At 47.2% G+C, this 22,349-nt stretch overlaps 1 protein-coding gene across 1 annotated transcript in view; it reads right to left on the bottom strand.

Moving 5' to 3' along the window:
* The window catches only part of LOC125756136 (arylsulfatase J-like), a 22,349-nt gene extending 6,015 nt beyond the window's left edge, over positions 1 to 16,334 (bottom strand). Inside the window, exons 1-4 of the mRNA XM_049410840.1 lie at positions 16,271 to 16,334; positions 10,397 to 10,509; positions 5,351 to 5,461; positions 1,269 to 1,419 (exon numbers count right to left, since the gene is read on the bottom strand). Of these exons, the coding sequence (XP_049266797.1) occupies positions 1,269 to 1,419; positions 5,351 to 5,461; positions 10,397 to 10,509; positions 16,271 to 16,334 (439 nt within the window). The remainder of the gene's footprint in view (positions 1 to 1,268; positions 1,420 to 5,350; positions 5,462 to 10,396; positions 10,510 to 16,270) is intronic.
* Between the last annotated feature and the right edge of the window lie 6,015 nt (positions 16,335 to 22,349).

Genomic DNA, 22,349 nt, shown 5'->3' on the forward strand with positions numbered 1-22,349 from the left:
ATAGTCATTCTAGTGGCTCTGTAAGCACTTTTTAAGACATAGTGTTTTTACTTTAGGCTTACACAGACTCAGTCATTAGTCTATAATACAGCAAAACATGTTACCACAAAAATATTAAAATGGTTTTCATTGAAGGAAATGTTAAAGCGAACAAAAACTACTTAGGGGTGAATCAACTGCTAATTAACAATAAACGATATGCTAAAATAAAATGGCAGTCAATAAAATGTCAATGAACAGCGAAACAATTCTTGAAGCGGAATGAAGCCAATGAAATGTAATATATTGAGTGACCCGAGATTGCGTAGACCTGTGCGTTCCTTATCGGTAGCTAAAGGGACAGAAGAATATTTATTAAGTGCGGAGCATTTTAGGGAGCTGGGCTGTCGTAGGCTGTGATCGTATGCTGTCGTCGTAGCTTGGCGTAACGCAGGCAAAAACGCATATAGCATAACCACCTGAGCGCGTGTTCGCGCCAAAAAGAAGTCTTCTTCCTCTTGTTCTTCAGGTACCTTGATTCTGATATTAACGCAGGCAAAACCACATATAGCGTAGCCATTTGTAGCATACTGAGCGCGAGCCCGCGCAAAATAAAAGTCTTCTCTTGTTCTTCGAGCACCTTGATAATATTAACGCAGGCAAAACCACATGTGTCATAGCAAAGCGTAGCATATTGAGTGAGCGCTCGCGCCAAAGAGAAGTCTTCTTCCCCTTGCTCTAGCGCAGGGACAATCGCGTATAAAAATTGAAAAAGAGGAAGCAGGTGGGAAATAGTTAGAGAAGGAAATCAAACAAAAAATAAAAGTAATCGAAATAAACAAGAAAACGCAGAAAAAAAAACGGGAAAAGAGAACAAGAAAGTAAGAGAGGAGGAAAGAAAGAGAAAACCTAAGAGAAGCAAATAAAGCCGACAAGCTCCGCACTTTCTTCAGGCTCGGCATTACAAGCTGCCTTGATTTTTCTTCGAATTTTGGCAGCTACAAATATCGATGAGCCTCACCCTGCAACGCCCTACAGTTTTAAAGGATGGCATCAATATTCGATTCTGCGACCGTAATGCAACTAAATGTCTGCAAGTTCGTTCTTGCGCACTTTGCTTTCGTGATGTCTCATGCTCTGCAGTTTATTACTACCTTGAGAGCAATAAATGTTTTAGTCCTCCAACAAGCGCCGAGCAAATGCCGAAGCGAAGCCTTATGGAGTATTTCCTGCAGCTTGGCTGTTAGTTTTCAAAGTTTTATGCAGGTGGAGTTTGGAATGTTACACACAGCTGGAGCTTACTTCTTCGTTGTTGTGACTGGCGATGATACGCTTTGCCTCGTCCGTGTACGCGTGCGTTGAGTATGTGCCGTTGAGGTCGGTGATAACTTGCGTCCTGTTGCCGATATTGTGCCAGAAATCCAGGCCACAGTGCCCCTCCTGCACAAAGTACGGCAGCACGTCTGCGAACTCACATGCGAGGCAGCTGGGCGCTGAAAATGCACGGCGTACGGGAAACCACGGCGGAGACGTAAAGGACAACATATCATGTTGAGTCGCTTCAGGTAATATATTAACTGCTGTGCAATAGCATTTGTCAAATTGCGCAGTTTGGTAACGGCACATTACGCATATGGGACAGGTTATTGTACTGCAGATTCATCCATACAATATCACCAGAAAGTAAGATACCGAAGAAGCAATGAAAGCCTGACGGAGGCCTGTTGGGAAATTAATAAATTTGCAGCAATAAAACGGACGCGGGAAACAATAGCACAAAGAACTTGGTGCGAAGACGACTTTTTAATAGACGCGATGACAAGGTGGCGTCAAATCATCTTCATCAAGTCGAAATCTTTGCTCTGAAAAAATTTTACGCAGGCGCATTTGATTTGCTGCTCAACAAATTGAAGAGCACCTCGTCAACCATCAATATAGGGACAACGGCAATGACGCCGATGACACAGTCATAAATAAGTCATATGTCGCCATCCTCCCGTTTTATTCATTGTTTTGTCAGCGCTCCTCGGTGTTGTCTCAACTGCTCTTGCATGGCAATTTAGTGCACCGTAAGGTCGAAAGACAGTATCGAAATAATCGAATAAATCGTCCTCACAAGCCTCGAGCTGTGTTTAAAACGACACAATGTTTATACCATGCACATGGCTGGCTTTCTATTAAGGCCAATATTCTATTGGCAACGTCATCGAACTTAAGAGATCGATGCGACAAAAGAAACACCTCAATCTTATATAGAGTTTTGACAGCCCTCGATGCGAAATGCGCATATAACAACGGAACGCACGAAGGTACTCTCGATGCCATGGAACATGATGAAATTCGAGGACGAAAGCGATGGCCTTAGCCGAGTTACTTATTTAGGAGACTGTTTTTTCCTTGTTAGCGCATGCGATCAAAACACTCGCAATTACACCGCCCGTGGCGTCCCGCAGCGGAGGGTTTACAATGACATTCCGTTTAATCTCAAGATCATTGCACTCATTTGTCTGTATCCCACCGCGGAAAACAACCTTTACTGTATGCAGTCCATGCATGCAATTGGTCGTCACCGCTGCTCAAAAAGCAGCGATGATAACTTCCATGTAGCTGCGCCTTTTCCTAGAACCCGAGTGCCAAAATCGTTGCACACCATTTACATTAAGCAAAAAAAAAAAGATTTCGTGTACAAGTTCTCATTGACTCATCGGAAATAATCTTTACCGACAGTGCCCTTTAGGGGAGTGGCCCCATGTCGCACTTGAACATGCGGCGCCTTCTAAGAATATACGCCAAACATACTTCTAAGGACATATACTTGAACATACGCCGCATTCATACGCCGCATTATAAGAGAATGCATATTGAAAAGCATAGTTTTGTCCTTTGAAGTGGGACGCGTGTTTTGTTTTTATCATCTCGGTTGATTGTCGTGAAAGTAAAGACGTGGCACGTCCAGGCAGCGCCCGCTCGTGCGCTCGCCATTATTCGAGTCGCAGTCCGAATTGTTGAGTACCTCTCAGTAAATTCACAATGATCTGCGTTTTTTAGGCGAACCTTCGACGAGTATAAAGTTTAGGACATGAAGAATTCGATCACTCGGTGTACCATGTGAATGACATTTGTAAACGTGCTGGTAATGAAGGTCATGGGTCATTTGACAACGACTGTTAGGACTTTGTGGGAACGCTGGTAACTACATTACATATGACGCCGCCCAACGTAACATTGGATGGAGAGCCGATATTCCTTATACCTCTAATCATCAGCGTCAGTAGCCTGCATATGTCAATTGCAGGATGAATGCCTCCCAATGATCTCCGACTTAACTTGTCTGGCGGCACCTGACTTGATTTTAGAGCGATAGCCCTTCTCTTCCAAGTACAGCACAGAAAATGCCTGGTTGTGTGAGTGTAACTTCAGAGCTGAGGACACGTCAGCGTAGGCGAAAGAGCTTCCGCGAAGCATTAGTTTGGTGCGTTGGCGAAAACGAACAGCGGCTGAAGGTAAGGCTTCGTGCCGCCACTGCCAGAGGCGCTGGCTGCATACAAGTTCACTGCGCGGTGGCGCCTGGAGCACCCACGGCGCGGAGCATCGTCTGTGTATTGTGCTGTGTTGTGTTGTGTTGTGGTGCAACGCATTGGCTTTCTTCTCGCTGCGTGTAGCCGAAGATTGTGCACTTCTCGTCATTCTTGCCCTGACAAATAAATGCAATAATTTTAAATCGCAAGCTTCACTCATTGCAACAATAATGGTCTCGTTAGCGTGTTGCTTGCAGTGCAGAAGTTACTGTAGAACAGCAGCAGTAGCTTCTAGCACGTTTCATATCAGCTGAAAAACTGAGCGAAAAGAGGGGAGCGGTTTAAAACACGGAGCTGTTGAAACTTGAGGTAGGGCCGTATTCAGAGACCGCAGAAAAATCTGCCCAACTATACGCAAAGCGAAGTGTAAGCACAGCATAGCCATGTATTGTATGTCGCTGGTAGTGATACTTTGTAACCATACGATAACGCTTTGGAAGAGTACGCAACATGTGGAGCTGCACGAAGGCAAGATGCATTCCCCCCCCCTCCCCCTACCCCCCAAAATGCCTCATGCCTTCAAAATAAATAACAGCCGTCCACATTCGTCAGGACACCATGGATTCGGGAAAACGTGCTACAAGCTCACCAAGAGATTTAGGTGGAAAAACATAAAATCAGATGTTGCCAGCCATGTCAAGACGCGTTATGAGTGTCAAATTGGGAATTGAAAATACAAGTGTTGTGGAACTGTAATGGTTATGCCAGAATGCTCAACTGACCTCTTCGCATTCGTTCATCTCGGTTTCGCTGAAGTTAAAAGAACTGTGATGGCGTCAAAAAAACGCAAGCTTTCCTTGTCATCGCGCATGACTGCACGCGCTTCGCGGGTGCCAAAGCTGGCAGAGAAGACATGAACTGTGTCATAGCACTGTCAGTCAGGGAAAACTTCCGGACCACCGAGGTGATTTTGCCGGGCAATGCACCTGCGTTTAGAAGTCAGAAACTACGTAATTGGGTGAATGAAAGTAATATTGTAGTACACCGATACCAAGCGCCTTGCCATCCCGAGGCTAACTCGCTCGCCGAATGCGCTGATTAGGGACCTGAGAAAGTACATAAGTTGTGCCCAGAATTCAAAGGAGGCTGGTGCAGTGCTTTCGACGCACCAGTATATTCATTACAGGTCCTACCCAGCCGGAATCGGTGCAATTCACATTCGGTACTGGCGCTTGCTTACCAGCTGAGGAATAGTTAGGTTTTGTTGGCGGAATTTTTTAAGGCACGCTCCGAGACCCAACTCCACCAGCAGAAATACAGAAGTGCAATGAAGAACATTGGCCGTGGCCATTGCACCTGGGTCGAATGATATTGGTTACGAAAGGAATGGACCCAAAGGTTCGATTAACTGGTTCCTACTTTGTTTTTAAGACGGTTAAGGAACAAGGACTTCTGGTGTCTTTGTATAATAGTGGACCAGGTGGAAAAACAGAAGATGCATCTATCTGAAATGTGGTATATTACCAACGCGAGGGGAATGACAGCTGGCAAGATTGATGAATAGGGGAATGCAACAATATATGAATGCAGTCCCAATGCCTACAATCTTTATAGTTTACAAAGTATATAATATAGCGCCTTAACTACGGAACCTTGTGCACCAAATTGCCATGAATTGTCATTAGAGTGTACGGCAACAAGGCACGCCACCAACGGCGCCGGACGGATCAGACGCGACAAAAGCTATAAGCTTCTCTGGCACTGTAGTCCGAGAGCGTGACAGGAAGGCACAGAACATATACTTGGTATTACCGATTACGTTTCGTTTCATTGCTGAGGTGAGGTGTACTCACCTGCACGCTTGTGTGATTGTAATAGAATTCATCACCGTTGTAGTAGCCAAAGAAGGTATCGAACCCGCGTCCTGTTGGCGTGTACTCGAAGCTGTCGAATCCCAGGTGCCACTGCGCAACAAGCACAAAATGCAGTCTTGTATTAGGATTGCTCCCTCAGGGTGAATGTTGATGATGACCTGCAAGTGGTGCCTCATGCAAAGGCCGGATATTGTGAGGCGATCCTAAGCACCATCCGAAAAAGGCTGTTTATAGTCATAAAGCTACATTAGAGAACAACGGGAAATATCGTTCACAGTGTCATATTTCTTAAATGTTTAGTACACCTCACCTTGATACCAAAATCATGAAACATGGTTTCATGCGCGCCAACGCAATCATAAAGCAATCTCAATCGACCACCAAGAACACTCGTAGTCAAAAAAAACTGTCTTGCAAGTGGCTTGCACCCTTAAAAGGTTACTATATGCAAATGACAAGTTAAGCAACTCCGGCGGTTTATTTACTCAATAACGTATTAAAAATCAATATTGACAACAAAAATTTAGACAGTTAGGCGAGCAAGTGAGCGACAGACAGAAAAAGGACTCCAATAGCACAAGCCGTGTGTAGTATTGCATCCTTAGTGCATTATGATGCTCTCTCTAGTATTCAGCTACTCGTAATAGAAATAACATAGCGGTGCGTTGTAAGACGTGATAAAATGCTACCCGCTCATTTCTATACCAATATTCCAGCAAACATTTTTTTAAAAGTTGTCATCCCCGATGGTGCAGAAATTGGCAACCCAGTCATGATTTCATCTGAGAAACAATAATTTTATCACAAAACCTGTGGTTTTGGGTGCTGCACGCACATGATTAATTTGCCCCGCACTGTCAAAGTCCTCGCCTCCCCAGGAAGTTCTCCGCGTCTTATTCCGATTGTCCTCCCCCCCCCCCTTTTTTTTCTTCCTTAGTTGACATGCCGGCCAGCGCTTGAGGCCATTCCGCTGGGCGGGCCACCTATGGTGACACTTGACGCATATGTCTGCCAATGATTTCACCCATTAACGTGTTTTTCACGCACCCCTCTCAGTATCACTACAGGTCGACATCTGAACTTTTAAAAGTGCACCGCCCGTTTTAACACGAAAATGTTTTATGCCGGGGTCTACCAAGACTTTCATGACGTATTTTTGTCACGGAAGTACGTCAGCAAAATGAACGCCATCAGATGGCGAAGACCCCTCATGTAATGTCCCTTGGGACCCTTGAGGTATCAATAAATAAATAAAAATAAATAAAGAACTATAAGAAAAAGTTCCGTTGACGAACCCATGACCACTCGGTCCGCGGCGATGGCTGACGGGCGTTTAGCCCACTGAGCTACCGCTAAACACATTACGGATGCTACATGAACGCGCCTTATATCTTTCACACTTCCATCTCGCAGTGCTCTTGTATTGATGGATGGATGCTATGAATGTTCCCTTTATAAAGGGGCGGCGACATCTGTGCCACCAGTCCCGAAAAAAAAAAAAACAACGCGCCGTTGCTACGACCATCCCATTCGGCGCGTTTCCAAGGGGGCGATCGGAGATCTGTTCGTTCCGCTTGTTCGTTCTCCTCGGGAAGAACAAGCGCGCTGATTGGCTGAAGCGGGAGATGCCACTCAAGGCCGGGGGGTGTCGCCATTTTTTTTTTGCTTGATATTTTCTTTTTTGGTGACGTCATTTCGCGTCATAACGAGTAGGGGGATCGGAGATCTCTGGTCTGCGCCGTTCGTTCTGCACCCATTCTGGCGGCGCACGCGATTAGCCGAAGCCGGAAAAAACCATGTCTCTGAGGGGCGTAGCCATTTTTCTTTTTGCTTGATCTTTTATTTTTTTGGTGACGTCAGACCGCGTCATTACGAGCATGTCGTCTGCTACAAACGAACGGATCGCGAGGCCGTTCGCACCTGCTCTCTAGCGAGCAAACGGCTTCGCACGACATGATGCGGCGGTTCCGGCTGCCGCAACAGCTGATTTTCAGAAAATGGCGCTTGCGACGTGTGCTTCTTTTGCGGTTGGAGGTGCGAGATGCGTTTGAAGCCATGAGCGAGTGCGGCGTCGCTTTCTGTTCTCGAAACGAACAGTGCGAATGAAATGAACGGGCCTGCAACTGGGCTGTGGTCTTACGCGCAGGGACTTCTTAGTTCAAAAGCGCTACCAGCTCTTGCCACGTGTCGTCCCGGTCCTCACTCGTGAACGACGGCCCCAGCGGGCGCGACGGCGTAGCTATCTGTGGGTGCTCTTTTATAAAAGCCAGCAGAAACTCCTTTTGACGATCCGACACCCGAGAGCCAAGCCAGACATTCCGGTGGGACGACATTTTGAAAAACTGCGCCAACCGCTACTTTTCTTTTTTTTTTCGCGTGCGCGACTTAACACAGCAAGCACGTTAGAAAAACTACCACCAATAAATATCAGCACTCAAAGCTATTGCTGTTTCAGAAACTGCTTGAGCTTGAAAAGAAAAACAATATCTTTTCGTATAACAACTGTATTTATTAGATGGCGAGAAACACTTCGTTTTGAAATATTCGCTCCCTTTGCCGAGGACAAACGATGCGCGTCTACTTCCGGAAAGCTCGCCGCTCACCGCCTGACGATTGGCTGTCGTCTTCCTCTCGGCGGAAGAGAGCTGTGGACCGCCCACTTTTGTGACGTAACACCGCCAGAACGAACGGGGAACGAACAGAGATCTCCGATCCCCCCACCCCCCAAGAGAAGTTTAACTTCGTCAACGCTTTAACACACCGTGAGGTGGCAGCTTTAGCTCAAGCCTCGCTCATAGCATCCATCCACATTGAAAAATAGCTCCCCTGTGAGAAGTAACGGCCAGGCTAGAGGGAAGGCAGGATGCGCGTAGCGTTTCTCTTCGCATTTCACGGCGCTTTGAAGGAGTGCATATCGAGTATCAGTGTTTATTACGTGCTTGTTGATGCCATCTTTGCGCTGGATTCACCATATTCGGTGTCCACGTATATGATAAGAACTTCAGCTACCGCAAAGGTTAAATCATGATCATGAGCGTAAGTCGTCGGTACGGAGATGTTCCACTAGGCGTCAACGTGACTGAGATGCGCCCACATCAAGCGGTGCTATATCTGCCAAAAAACAGTAGACATTGTACAAGCTCTCATATACCAATGCACTATAAACAATGAACTACTTCTTTGGCGACCCCTTTCAATTTCGTGTTACACCGATTCCTATAACGGAGGGATCAGCCATCATCTTTTCCCCCTTTGTTACTGCCTTCTCCTGGTGCTCCCAATTCAGAGACGGTTGTTCGGAAATAGAGAGCCGCCACCATCTTCTGCAGCCCTTTGTGATAGCTAGACTCGCCGCCCTTTTGTCGGTTTAATAAGTTGCCTTTAGGCTCCGCTCTTTTCTTCGTCGCACCTTTGGCGGCTCTCGCTTTGTTGTAACGCCCCTCCCCTTTTTATTGTGAGAGCAATTATATGGACAGTCTTGGCTGATTTTTGCCGTCGCCGTCATTCACCGTATATGTAATAATGTGTATATATATATATATAAAAGCCGCAAAGAAAAATAATTCAGAAAAATTTTCCGACGCACGGACTCGAACGTGCGGCCTCTCGTTTGCCAGCGCGCGGCGTTAGACGTTAGACCACGAACAGCAACGTCTTTCAGCCTGCTAATGGCGAGCTATTTATATACACCATTCACTTCAGCATGCTTTCTTAGTGAACACATCGATGGCGTGACGTGCGCGCGTGGCGCGCTTTAAACATCGTCGCCCTGCTCCTGCAAGCGCCGTTGCTGTTCGCCCCACAGGGCGTGGTCGCCTTCGTGCGCTCATCTCGAGGAAAGAAGGGGCGGCCTGTGGGGTGGAGCGGGGGGTACGAAGTTCACTGCGCTCGCGGCAGCGGCCGCGTTTGCGAAAGGAGCGCGCTGTTCAAACAGAAATAAGTAACAACTGTGACAATCAGTTAGCGCTCGTCTTGTATGTACCTGTTCGTTCGTCTATTGCATCCGGCTTTATGTTTGAGCACTGCGCTTCAAGTGTCAAGCTGTGACGCATTAGTTCGTGCTCATCCTGTGTGCGTTCTTTTCGTGCGTCCTTTGGGCTCGAGCGACGTGCTGGCGATTTCGAGCTGCTTTCCGTTCTTCACGTTACATTCCAATTTATTTCTATCGCATTCATTGCTTCGCCGTTCCGGCGAAACTGTGAATTTTTTTCTTCGTCTTCTTTCAGCTCCCCTTATCTCTGAGATGAGATGCCTGAGCGCCGTTGCAAACTTTCTTGAAATGGGGCAAGGAGTACACTCTTCATCTATATAGCTTTTTTTTCTTTCTAGGCAGCAATTACCAACAGCGACACGTGCCAGCGCTGGACATGACGTCGACACTAACACCTTGAAACCAGCACGCCAAGGATGACAAGGCGCCTTTGACAAAGATAGTTCCTCCTATCGAAACGTCGGCTGTGTCTGAGGCACTTTCTCGTCTTTGTTCAACCTATCCCACTCCGTGTTTTCATCTGTCGGCTCCCGTCTTGACTTTCGAATATATCGAAGTATCTTAAGATACAATAGGCAAGTGTCGCATCGGATACATTTATTGCGGTAGTATCTTGTATCTGTATCACAAATATTTCTTCCCTGAGTATCTTGTATCGCATCGCGATACAGTTTCAATGTATCTTTGCCCAGCTCTGCTTGCAGGAAGTCGAAAGGTCATTGGCAGGATTAAATGTGGTAGACAACAAAGTACCCGGTACACAAAACTGCGTTTAAAGTGGACAGAAAAATCTCCGATAGAAGAGAGCATAGCACGTCTTAAGCTTCTGAGAGAGAATAAGTAACATAAATTAGCCATCGAAATAATGTCTCTGTGTGTTCGCCCATCGGTCATTGCATTGTTATTTCACAATCCTGAACAACCAACTAGCCCGACTGACTGCATTGTGTGACTGTTAACATTTAGCAGCTTCCATGGTGCTTGCGCGTTTTTGTGCTTGTAAGAGAGGCACCGCGCCTGTATAAATATCTTACCTTTCCTATCATGTGCGTGCTGTATCCCAGTCTCTTGAGCCACTGGGGTAGCACCTCGAAGCGAAGTGGAAGAGCAACCTTTGAAGCGTGGGCCAGTGCCATGTACTTCAAATCTGGAGCGACACGAATAAAGTTGATGTATAAAGGAAGATGCTACTCGAAAAACCAAAGTTCTTTCTGAACAACTAGGATGTTTTTGTTTTTGTTTGTTTCTCAACATGACCTAACACGGCAGCATAATATCACAATAAAAATAAAATTTTCATTCAAACTGCAAACGGCCTCAAACCACGTTTAGAGACCACAAGGTGGCTGTTAAAAACTAGAAAGGGCTCATTGTCTGGAATTCTCTGGCTAACTTAGCTCCACGTGTGCTTCAAGTGCACGTAAAGCAGAAAATTGTTTGTATGTGGCAACAACGATAACTATCCGAGGGAACTTGTTTATTTCAGCGGCACCAACCACTCCAAAAAGGATCGATCTGTACTTGATTTGTGTCATTTGCAAAAGATTTGGCTAGCCTGGAAGATCGTGAGCCCATTTAGCTGCCGCTTTGCCTAGAATGTATTGTAATGTGTCACAGTATATTTCGATTTTAGGATTAAGACTCATATATGGTAGATCATTTGCAGTTGAATGGACAGAGAGAGTGAAAAACACAGCACATGCTACATCGTGTACAACGCCCCCTGGCTGTACTAGAGGGTCTTGGGGCATTGAAAACAAAACGATGCCCCACTTCGAAACGTTACGAACGTCTACAGAAATCTGGCCTATTACATTGAATGTCAGAGGAGAAACTTGAGGAGAATTATCCCTCGGTATTCGCCCTGCCAACGACAGATGTTTCGAACGGAAGATCGGCATACCTCGCGAGCTCATCAGAACACCAGCCTGCCAGTGTCTTATGGCTGTCGTTTGAAAGACCTATGACGGGGACAGACCCTGGCACGTGCCAATGGATGGGAACGTAGCGCGGCAGAGAGAGAAGCTCACAATGAAAAAAAAAGCGCTACTAGAGCGTAATATTAGCAAAAATACTGAACTATGTGCTCGAGCAACCGAAAATTTTAATGATTAATTTTTATATACATAAAATTGATGCATATGTCATCACAGAGTCAGCAAGGTTATCCAAAGGAAGCATATTTCAAGGCGTAACATCAAGATTAAAACGGGTACACACAGTCGCAAGACACCTGCAAAATCATTGGAAACCAAGGCAAAAAATGATCATGTCCCACTCAAAAAGGCAAACTCAGGATTCGATAGCAGTGCAAGTGGATAGCTGACGCAACTATTGCGAATAGCTCCTATTATCTTTCTTTGCGACCTCTTTTGCGTGCGCGCCAATCTCGGTCTCGTCGCCAAGTTTACGTTGGCACGCGCATTCATTGCTGCGCGTTGCTAGATGTGAGTACGGTACCTTCTTCAAAGAACGTCGTTGTTCGTGAAGGCGGATGGTCAAGCATCTGACCATCTGGCCGACGTATTCCTTTCCTCGTGTGAAAGTAGTGCTGCATACAAGATATTTTCTTCACTGAAGAAATTTTCTGCCATGTTGCGTGTCAGAGACATCTTTGTTTAAGCTTCACTTTTCTGCCAACGCTTGCACTGCTAAGCATGTCTTTGGCTAAGTACACAACACGCATCCCATATTTCGCCCTTCTTCAAGCGAGGTGAAGTTTTTATCAGCCACGGAATGACCGCTTTCCTCTCGGCCCCGCATGCCACATCGTCTCACCCCAAAGGCGATGTGGACGAAGTCAGAGACGCCAAGGAGAAAAGGGAGAACATATCTAGAAAATCGCAAATGCTAGCCAAAATATAGGCAACTTAAGCCAAGGGCCGTAAAAGTTGGCCGAAATAGCCGTGCATATGTGAAAACTGCTTCCACATTTTTATTTAAATGGCGGAGTGCAAAATCCTTTTGGCGAAAATTTAAACATGTGCAGCACAAACACTTCACAATCATAATTTCTGAGATTCCAGCATAAATTGTTGACTTCAGCAATCATTTCCTGCATGGGGAAGTAGTGTTTGGGCTGCTGAAAGCTCTCTTCACGCCTCTTGCATGACTTCTCTTGAAATGACTGGAAGTCTACGGCATCATGAGTACACTCAAGATCACAGTTGCTGGCACTGAAGTACAAATTGTAGCCATTTTCCTAATAATTTCTGCCGTGATGACGAATCCAGAGTCGCAGTCCGTAGCTAAGCCAAGAAAATGATACGAGAAGTTCGTCAGATATCCTAGAAGGATTGATTGGTGGCGCGTTGGTACGACATTATAAAGAGAGCGCTAAAAAACCAGGCAACAAGAGGCAAAGACGGCAACATAAGCGCTCAAGGACAATTGTTTGTGAACGATTGTGTTGCCGCGTTTGCCTTTCGTGTACTGGTTTTTCATTGCTCACTTGAGATGTGGGATACCCGATTTGTACTGTCTATTATTCCTGTTCACTTCCAATTGTGGTTTAAAGCTGCATTCAGCTATCGCTGGTCTTCGAAATGAGGCCCCATGCAGCAGTATCCGCTGAATCCCAGCCAGGTATTCAAGAGTTTTGTTTCTGTGCGCGAGGCCTGCTTAACTGGCAGTTTATAAACGCGCAGTCTTTTATATTTATGTTATGATCGCCACCATTGACCCTCACGTCTGATTACGCTTCTGCGCCATCCTTTTCACTAAAGCTCTTTAGGTGCGTAATCAAAGTGCCGAATTCAATTTTCGGATTTGGAAGCACGCTTTTACGGACATGTTTTGGCACCATATGCTCGAACATCAGCGGCTGCGACGTCACCAGATATTGATAATTTTGCTCACACTGAGGGGACAAGGAAGTAGCTAAATATGAGCCAAGTAGCCAAGCTGATTTTTCTGCCGCCACCAGCCCAAAAAAAAGTAGCCAAAGTGGCGCAAAGCAGCCAAACCTGGCAATCCCCAGCACGCGCGCTCACTTTTTTTAGACATCATTTTTTTGGGCCTCACACGACTGTCAAGCATAGACATATAAGGCTTTTCTCTTGAGTGGCTGCTTTACAGCCTCTGAAGATACAAAGCAAGAGCGCGTTGTTCTGTCCCGGCGCTTCCCGTTCCTGTAGGGCAGTTCGTGAAGCCAGCAGGACGATTCACGGTACGCTATTAGGGTACAAGCTCTCGACTGGTTCTGACTACACGAGGGAATAGTCTTCTGCCACGCTTTGCTATGCAGTCGCACGCCCATTCTACCTTGCTTCTCTTGGCCATCGTGCGCTCTTAACTGATCTCGCTTCGTTCAGTGCTTTCGCGACGGCTCAAGAGCGTGTCGCCGAAAAATGCGAAATCTTGGTACATTCAACGCTTAGGCCTGATATCGTCCACGTGTTTTGTGAAGAAATAAGCGGCGAGACGGAGATGGCGTCTGTGGGACGGGTCATTAAGGCGAGAATAAAAAACTATTTATCTTATTTGAACCCGGACTGGTTTAAGGGTCTCCGAAGATTCTCTGAGGTGCGGTTGATTCGTATGAACGGGTCTCACGGGTTATTGAACCTGAGCCGCTGGGTGTAAAAGTTGCAACGCACGAGTTTCTTTGCTAATGAGTAATTTAAACGAGCTTAGCATTAAATTGTTGAATTTGGCAGAGATCGCTGGAAGTTGAATTACGATACTTACTTTGAGAAACATAAAGATGCTTTCATTGCCTACTTTTCGAGAGGTTGCTCTGGCGGAAACTTTCACTGGAGGCAAGTAATCGCACCGAGATTTTCTATGTGGTTGTTGAAATAAGCCAATATTATTAGAGTGAATGCAAGAATGAGAACTGTTGTTGACAACTGGCTCAAATACGCGACCGCCGCTCTCGCCGGACTGGCGCCGCTGGCTGTATTTACCCACTTATCGGAGACAGACAGACAGACAGACAGACAGACAGACACGCACGCGCGCGCACACACACACACACACACACACACACACACACGCACACACACACACACACGCACGCACGCACACACACACACACACACACACACACACACACAAACGCAAGCGCATACATATGGGTTATAACTGGCGGTGCAGACAGCGCAGTGAATTGGAAAAGTCGCCAACTTATCTAACTGTCACGGAAGCAGGTCGTTTGGAATGTGGAATGTGGCTTGGAATGCATACCACGCTGCTGTTGCATACATGTGTATTCCCGAAGGAATTGTTTTGTAAGTAGGCGTGCGTTAGTAATGTGGTCTTCGCGCAAAGGAATGAACGCCTAGAAGAGAAATTTTGTTTGAAGTTGTTAAAAGGTACTGCTGCTCTAGTGATTGGCGTAGTTGCACAACAGCGCAAGGTTAAAGGCACAGCGGCAGGCGCGTAGCCAGAAATTTTTTTCGGGGGGAGGGCACCTCCTTGATCTGAAGTGGGGGTCGGGCAGGCAGATGTGATCGAGTGTTATTTTGAGCTCTGTATGCCATGGCGAAAAAAAAATTCGGGAGGGGGCAGTGTGCCCCCGCCCCCTCGCTACGCCCCTGCACAGCGGAGCAGATGGGTTCCTAGCTGGTCCTGGCCGTACGAAGTGATGCAAAGTAAGTTACTGGACGCGAGGCCCGCTACTTGAAAAGCTGTCGCCACTGTCGGCATGACGTGCTACGCAGGATAAGCGGTTGCGTCGTCTGATTCGTAATCGCCGACGTGGGCTGAAAACAAAATTTTAGAATGCCACCTGCGCTAGAATTCTTAATAAAGTGGGAGGTTGCACCGCTTCGACAGTGCGCTTGATAACACGTGAAAAGACTGAAGAACGCAGTCGCTCTCTTTGAAGGATTCTGATATAGTATGCCAGTGTTCAGTGCCGCAGTGCAGGACGTACATTCGAGCGCGATATGAAGGTTATCGCGCGAGCGTCGACCAAGAACTAAAACACCGCCACGGCCCAGAATCCTCTTTCAAGGAGAGGGAGGTATCAGGCAAGCTTCCCTCACTCGTTTTGCTGTTCCTTAAGCTGTGATCACGCCCACCTGAGCAAGGCACGTTTTCATTTTTTTTTTATGACAACGCGATATATTTTGTTCAACTTAGCAAGCCGTTCAAACGAAGCGTATGCCAAGCATCAGCTTTGCCAGATCTTTTCCAGGAATCTTGTTGTCATCCGCGGAGATAACAGCTAACGAAAAATACACTTACTCGCTAAGAATGGAAAGCTTAAAATAAACAGAAAGGGTGTACAGTTAGTCGTAGGGGCGATTGTTGTAGTATGGAACAGCTAACGAGGGGTAGAAGAATGCATAATCTTGATTTTCACTGCTCCGAAACGTGCCGTTAGGCCCCCGGGACGCTAGGACGGTCGACGCTCGCGCCATAACCTTCATATCGCGCTCGACTGTACGCAACGAAGCCCGGTGTCAGCCTTCACATGTGTCTTCAGGTTACCAAGCGGCGTGAAGCTTGGATTTTCAAACGCAGAAATGACGAATAGCCGCGGACTACAACACGCGCGTGCAGCAAGCACATTTGCGCTGAACATTTGTGCTTCGGCGTCGGGCTGCGATGTTAGGTGCGAAAGCGCTCACTGAGACGCTCGCTCGCGCACGCTATCCTGCTAGTGGCGGTTTGCTCCCGCGAGCTGGCCCATATGTTGCCCTCCTCCATATCGAAGCGAAGATTAGGTTGATCCACTCAAAAATTCAAGTTGGCACATCACAACCTCACTTATTTTGTACGAAGCCGTATGTGTTCTTGGTGGGAAGGTGCTGCGTCTCTTGCGTTATAGACGCGATATTCCCACTAAAATTACTGCAGAACTTGAATAAATTAATGAATAAGCTTTAATTATAAGTAATACGGCAGTTACCTCCGGGCGAGGCACCAGGAAGAGCGGATCAACCCCAGTTCCCTCCCACCCTCCGTCGATGATGAAGGCGGTGCTTCCGGTGGCGGCTCGCAGTCCTTGGACCCGGGCGGCATCTTCGGCTTACCGGACGGCCCAAAATGCCAAAAATATTTCGGATGAAGGTTCACATTGCTGTCTCTACACATTGCTTTTAGCCCGCTTTCAGCTACATGCTGCAATAACTTCTTTCTCTTTTACTGCAATTCCTAGCTGATACGAGTCCCACTCTACTGCCGTTGTTTGGAGAACTAGTCCAGCGAACGTTCTTACGTGATCTTCGTTCGCCTTCATGTTTGACGATTTCACTTGTTTCCCCTCGTAGACTGCTTCTCCTTGTAAGAGCAGTCGCGAAGTTTTAAGCTTTGGTATATGCGCATTTGGATAGTATGTACTGGCAAGTTCACCGAAATGGAAAGGAAGCGGTAGGAATCATGTTAAAAAATAAGGCACTGCATATCATTATATGTTTCTGTTAACCCTAATCAATGAATGTACTAGCATAAAAAATAAGAAGCAGCGCAAAATTGCTCGCTGAGGAGACCGATACACGTACAGTGCAACGAAGTGACTTGATCATTAATGACAATGAAACGTCCAACTACATAGAAGAAAAAATACTCTTGCTGACGGCGCGCTCAAATCGCCGTAGGCGGTAATTTCGTTAAAGTGCTTAAGAAATTATTTTCAAAATCTTTGATACTGTCCACGCTACAACGGTTACTTGTGTATGCAGTTAAGGTGGTCTTATATGCTGCGGCCGCGCTATTGCTTAGTTGATGCTTCATTCTGGTATGCCCTATTTATTTATATACAGACAGACCAATGTAAGAGTACATGTCACATAGTTCGCCTTCAGGGATTGCTTGCCTTTGAATTAATAAGCTTGTTTGGGGGTACTCTATCCAGGCGAGCGCGCGCAATGTGCGCTTGCTGTACATATTCTGAAAAGAGGTAGCGCCTGTAAACACTTATGTGCTTTTTTTATCCAAGGTTATTATTTTGACTGTAAAAAAAAACCCCTCATCGTCTCGAAAGTATTCACAGACGTTCCCAGGAGGGCTTGCTCGTGGTGTTTTCGTAGAGCGCCGACAACCAAACCTTTGAGTAGCGCGCCGGTGTCGTCCTACCTAGCACGAATAAGAGGCGCGCATGATAGAGGGCGACATTGTATCTGCTCGCCGCAAATACAAAGTAATGCCAAGTGATGCCATGTTCCAGTCGAGTCCAGTACATCTGTGTTTTTAAGTGAAAGATAGAGTTTTTAGCCCCAACTCGGAACCCTAACTTCGAGTACAGCTTGTTCCACACGACGAAAAACATACATGACAAGCATCAATTATGGAATGGCCACACACTGCGTTTGGGAACACAGCAGGGACAGCATAAGGCAGACAAAATGTTTCCTCCGCATCTGGTACGTTATTTTGTTGCATATCTATCGGTTGGCTATGCGCACCCCAGCCATTACAAGGGAAAAATGACTGGAGAGAAGACCGCAATAGAGGGATAAAATGAGGTTCATGTAAACCATTGGCGCGCCCTCATACACAGGGTATTGCCGCCATTTTCAACCCATTCAGGGTTTACAACAGCTGGCGTGCCCTGAACCTCTTACGTAATGACCCCAAATGCGTATATACTCGCGGCCGCTGTGCCGCATGTTACAGCATATTTTATTGTTGCGCAGTTTTGCCTTTCCTGCTCGCTTTACTGCTCAAGCTCCTTGTACCGTTTTTACAAAGGGTGAAAGGCATCGGAGTGAGCCGCATGTGACTCCACAAAAATATGATGTCAGCCATTTTTAGCGATACGACTACGGTATAGAGAATTTCACGCACAATGACTGTGAAGGAAACAAATATATCTAAAGTAATACGAGACAAACGCAACTTTACTTCCAAACACGACATAAGGTCCTATTGTTACGGCGGCCTCGGAAGAAAGCTGAGAATAAGTGTACCACAACGTTCACTTCAACTTCTTTACCTAACGCCGCGTGGGCGATTGCCACGTGAGGACGCTGGTATGCCTATGTTTCACAATATTGTCTAATCTTTGCAAGAGATATTCAAGCCATTCGGGGAGCAAGCATCGGAATTAGGCAGCTCGGTAGGCATCCACATTTGTGTAATTGCGCGCTACATGATATGGAGCCTCAAATAGCTCTCTGAAACTCATTACGAATGTTCTTCAAGGTGTCCATGTATATTTTAGGAGAGCACAACATATTTCTGAAACAATGTGCCTTAAGATCTGTTTGTGCCACTACGCGTCCACGATGGTGAATGGCATTATTATATGCCTACAAGCGGGCTTGCAGCCAACCATGGTTGTCAGCCGAGCGTGGTGAATGACAGCTATATACAGCATACGATATATCTTCGCTCCTTTAAAGGGGTCCTGCAACACATTTTCGGCATAGTCACGCAACGCTGCCGATAGGTAGTCGGGGCTCGTGAGAACACGCGAACCAAACATTATAGCGCAGCACGAGGCTCCGGAATTTACGATCAATTCTCAAAGCCAGCTAGAGATCGCAACCTCTTCTCTCTACAAATGATGTATTATACCGAAATTTTTTCGCCATATACCGGTAGTCCCCGGCCGTTGGCTGATTTGAGCATCGTGAACGGTGTAGTTACCGTGGCCGCCACGGGATGCTGCCACGTGCCCGCGCGCGCACTCGCGATCAAAGTGACTGTAAGCCGCGCGCACGAAAAAAAAAAATAAAAGAAGGTGCTCAGGTCATGACGAGCGCCCATGCAGGGCCGCATCTTCTTGCCACCTTGTCGTCAGCGGTAAAGGTCTGCGTCAGCGGAGACAGCACAGCCTTGATCCTTCCTGTTACGTGGCAGTGCCGCGAGATGACGTCCGGAATGTAACATTCTCAAGTTTCGTGCGAGTCGCGACTGCACGCAGTTGCTCAGCGTGCTTTTGCCTGCTGCTTTTGCCCCAGATGTGCATGTGGCCTTCATATAAATTGGTGTTTCCGCTATATTTTCTAGCCATGGTTCTCTGAAACAACTTAGGGGCGCAACTAATTCCGAAGGGTTACTGCAAGTACTCGTTGCGACCAAATGGCTGGGACCGAATGACCTGGCCTTATGTAGTGGGTTTTCATGAAAGCCGTAATTTGCGTCGAGTTTGGAAAATTAAGACGCCAGAGCCAGCTGCGCCTGTCTCTCCTCGCCTTGGGGAGTTGTAGATGTTCACGTTTCGGGTAAACGTGCAAGTGTCGCGGGGCGAAAGAGACCCTGAGCTGTCCTTTTTTTAAAGACAATAGTCTTTCTTGGGGAACTTAAACGCAGAAATTTTGGTATGTCTGTCTGTCTTTCTGTTTGTCGGCACGTCACTCGATTCAGCCAACCGGCCAAAGTTGAACCACTTGCCCAAGAGCCAGCCATCTTGAACGGCTGACTAGGTTCATACTTGTGTACATTGTCGTTCAAAAAGCAAACATTGCGCATATCTGAGGCGCAACATCACTAGGTAAGTATTAGGTGGTGTGTTCCTTTAATAGAAAATACATATATACGTAATTCTAGAGACCCTAGTTTCTTAAGCTGCGCTGAAAATCCGACTGCGCTGAAACTTGCCTTCGTCCGTGCCCTCTGCACGAGCTCATTGTTGTGGTTCGGTTTCGGTTCAGTATTGCACTGTACGAATGCCATGGGGCGCCGCTCTGGCATTCCTGTTTTACCCAGGCGACGTGTAAATAAAAGAGTGTGTGGAGGGCAGTCGTTGAGTTCGGACGTTTCTTCTGCTTCGGCGCTTCGCGCCAAACCGCGTGTTCGGGCTGGCTGGCGGCCCCACCGGTCGCGTTGGTCACCGCCGGTCTTCACCTGCAACAGGCCCGCAACACAGCACCCATGTTTCCCGACGTATTGCCAGATGGAGTCCATATCTCACGCAGCGCCTCTTCTATCGTCTTTAGACGACATTTGCAGCGAAGCACGCAGATACGCGGCCAATTTTGTTTCAGCTACAATGACAAGGCCGCTCACTCAGCCGTCTGTTTTTACACATGTCGCATAATTCCTGCTGCAAGTGCTGGCTGCACTGTCGGTTGCGCCATGTGACGTAGTGCCATCGCGATTACTTCTTTTAGTGATTGTTGAGTGGTAACCACAGCTACATTCTCTATTATTATACTCAGCTGTTCGCAATTTCGAATAACAAGCACCGCACCTTCGTTCTTCTTGATGACGACCAAATTGAGTAGTGCCTTGCGCTTATTACATACGTTGCTCACTGCTACAGTACTAAAGTGCTCAATGGACGCACGCTGTAAGACCACAGAAAGGCGCTCCTCGAGCTAATCATCGCAGCCTTCAGGCTCCAAGGATACCAACTCGCTAGAAGCATATTCGCTTCACCTCCTGTATCGACTTCTTCATGGCCAACATTGCCCTCGAGCTGCAGTCTAGTCCCGACAATCCCCAGGTGGGTTCCTAGCTATACTTTGCCTTGCTACGAAACTTGTCGAATTTATCGATAGCAGGCGTCCAAATCAAACTGATTCCATCGTTATAGCATCCCGTACGAATTGTTCGGTATGCGTTGCCGCGCTGTGAGATTGCAACTACTCCATGACGTGCTGATGCTCTTGCTCAGAGCAGGAGCCAAGCGCCCCTTTAAAGGGGTCATGAACCACTTTTCCAAGTAATGATCTAATGACCTGAGTATCGGAGGTTACTGCCTCCCGAATCGATTGCCGCAAAAATTTCTCGAATCCGTCAAGAATCAGCGGAGTTACGGGGGTTTGGCGCACGCTCTCAGCGCTTTCTTTTCTCGTGCCGACGAGCGCACTGGAAGTTAGACAGGGAGGGATGGAACGGGAGTAAGAAGTTACGTCAGCGAGCGTCACGAAACGCGATCGCTCTCCCGCTGTGATGCGCATGCGCGAGTGCGGCTACCGTGTAATGTTAGCAGACTGGGGAGTGCGGCGCGGGTAAGTGGCGGCACCCCGTGGCAAGAAGCGCGTCTCTCCCGGCTATCGGCCAATAAGCATTGCTATGCCTCCGCGATGTCAACGTGCAGGCGCCCCGGCCACCGACGAGAGCTTTTCAGCAAGCCCAAGGCGTGCTTCATGACCCCTTTAAATTCAGCACGATGCGCAAAAGTTATTAGGGCGAGAGCCTTGGGAGCCGCCTTATCAAACAGGAAAATTGAGTGGGGTCCCGCGTCGGCGGCGTCCACGCGAGTGATGCAAAAACATCATCACGTGATAACGTCACCATATGGAGGCATCATGAAGTCAGATATCGCCAAAATCTCTGACGCCATTAAGACGTCATTCACACGATGGCGTCATCTCATGACAGCGTCGCTTGGTCAAAGGTGGGCCTATCACGGAGGCAGCGCGAAACCAGCCGAGGCGCCTCCGATCCTGGAAGCAGTGCAGAACCACGTTAAGTGCGGAAATCCTTCGGAGGGTGGCAGGCCAATACGAACACATCGAATGTTAAGGAAAAGAAGATGACTTTTGCCTTCGAGTCGTCTTAGGTGAGTGCACAAGGAAACTTGCGAGTTTTTGCCTACAGGCGGACTCTGGTGTCGCTTGTCAATCCTCGCCGCGGCACCTTGCGCCATTTTTTTCGAACTCGGCGATCTTCCAGTTTTTTTTTGTCCGCTTTAACCAGTTTTCGGCGTTTCTTCAAACGTATCCTGTTTCTTGGCCAGTTCCACCGCTCGACGAATGCGAACAGCCTACGCTAACAACCGGCTGCAGTATTCGATGACGCAGCTTACGGTCGACGATGCCATTGGAGTGAATCTCGCAGGAAAGAATCATTTAACTGTGAAGACTAGCATAACGAGGGTTTCAGCTCGCTCTCGCCATAACATTTAGAACCGTTAGCCTCCCTCCTGGACGAGCATGCGGAACACTAGATGTTAATAGGTCCTATTTTTTTCGGGATGCGCTAACGTTTAGACTTTTTGACGTAGCCCACGACAAATCCTCGTATGAGCTACGCACATCCAGAACCTCCCAGCCAGCAACATGGATAAGTACGGCTATCATCTGAGCGTCTCCGCGGTCCAACACGCTCTTCGTTACCTTGAATAACAGCTGTAAGCGTTGTCTA

Source organism: Rhipicephalus sanguineus, chromosome 11 (assembly GCF_013339695.2).
Source record: "Rhipicephalus sanguineus isolate Rsan-2018 chromosome 11, BIME_Rsan_1.4, whole genome shotgun sequence".
Lineage (NCBI taxonomy): Eukaryota > Metazoa > Arthropoda > Arachnida > Ixodida > Ixodidae > Rhipicephalus > Rhipicephalus sanguineus.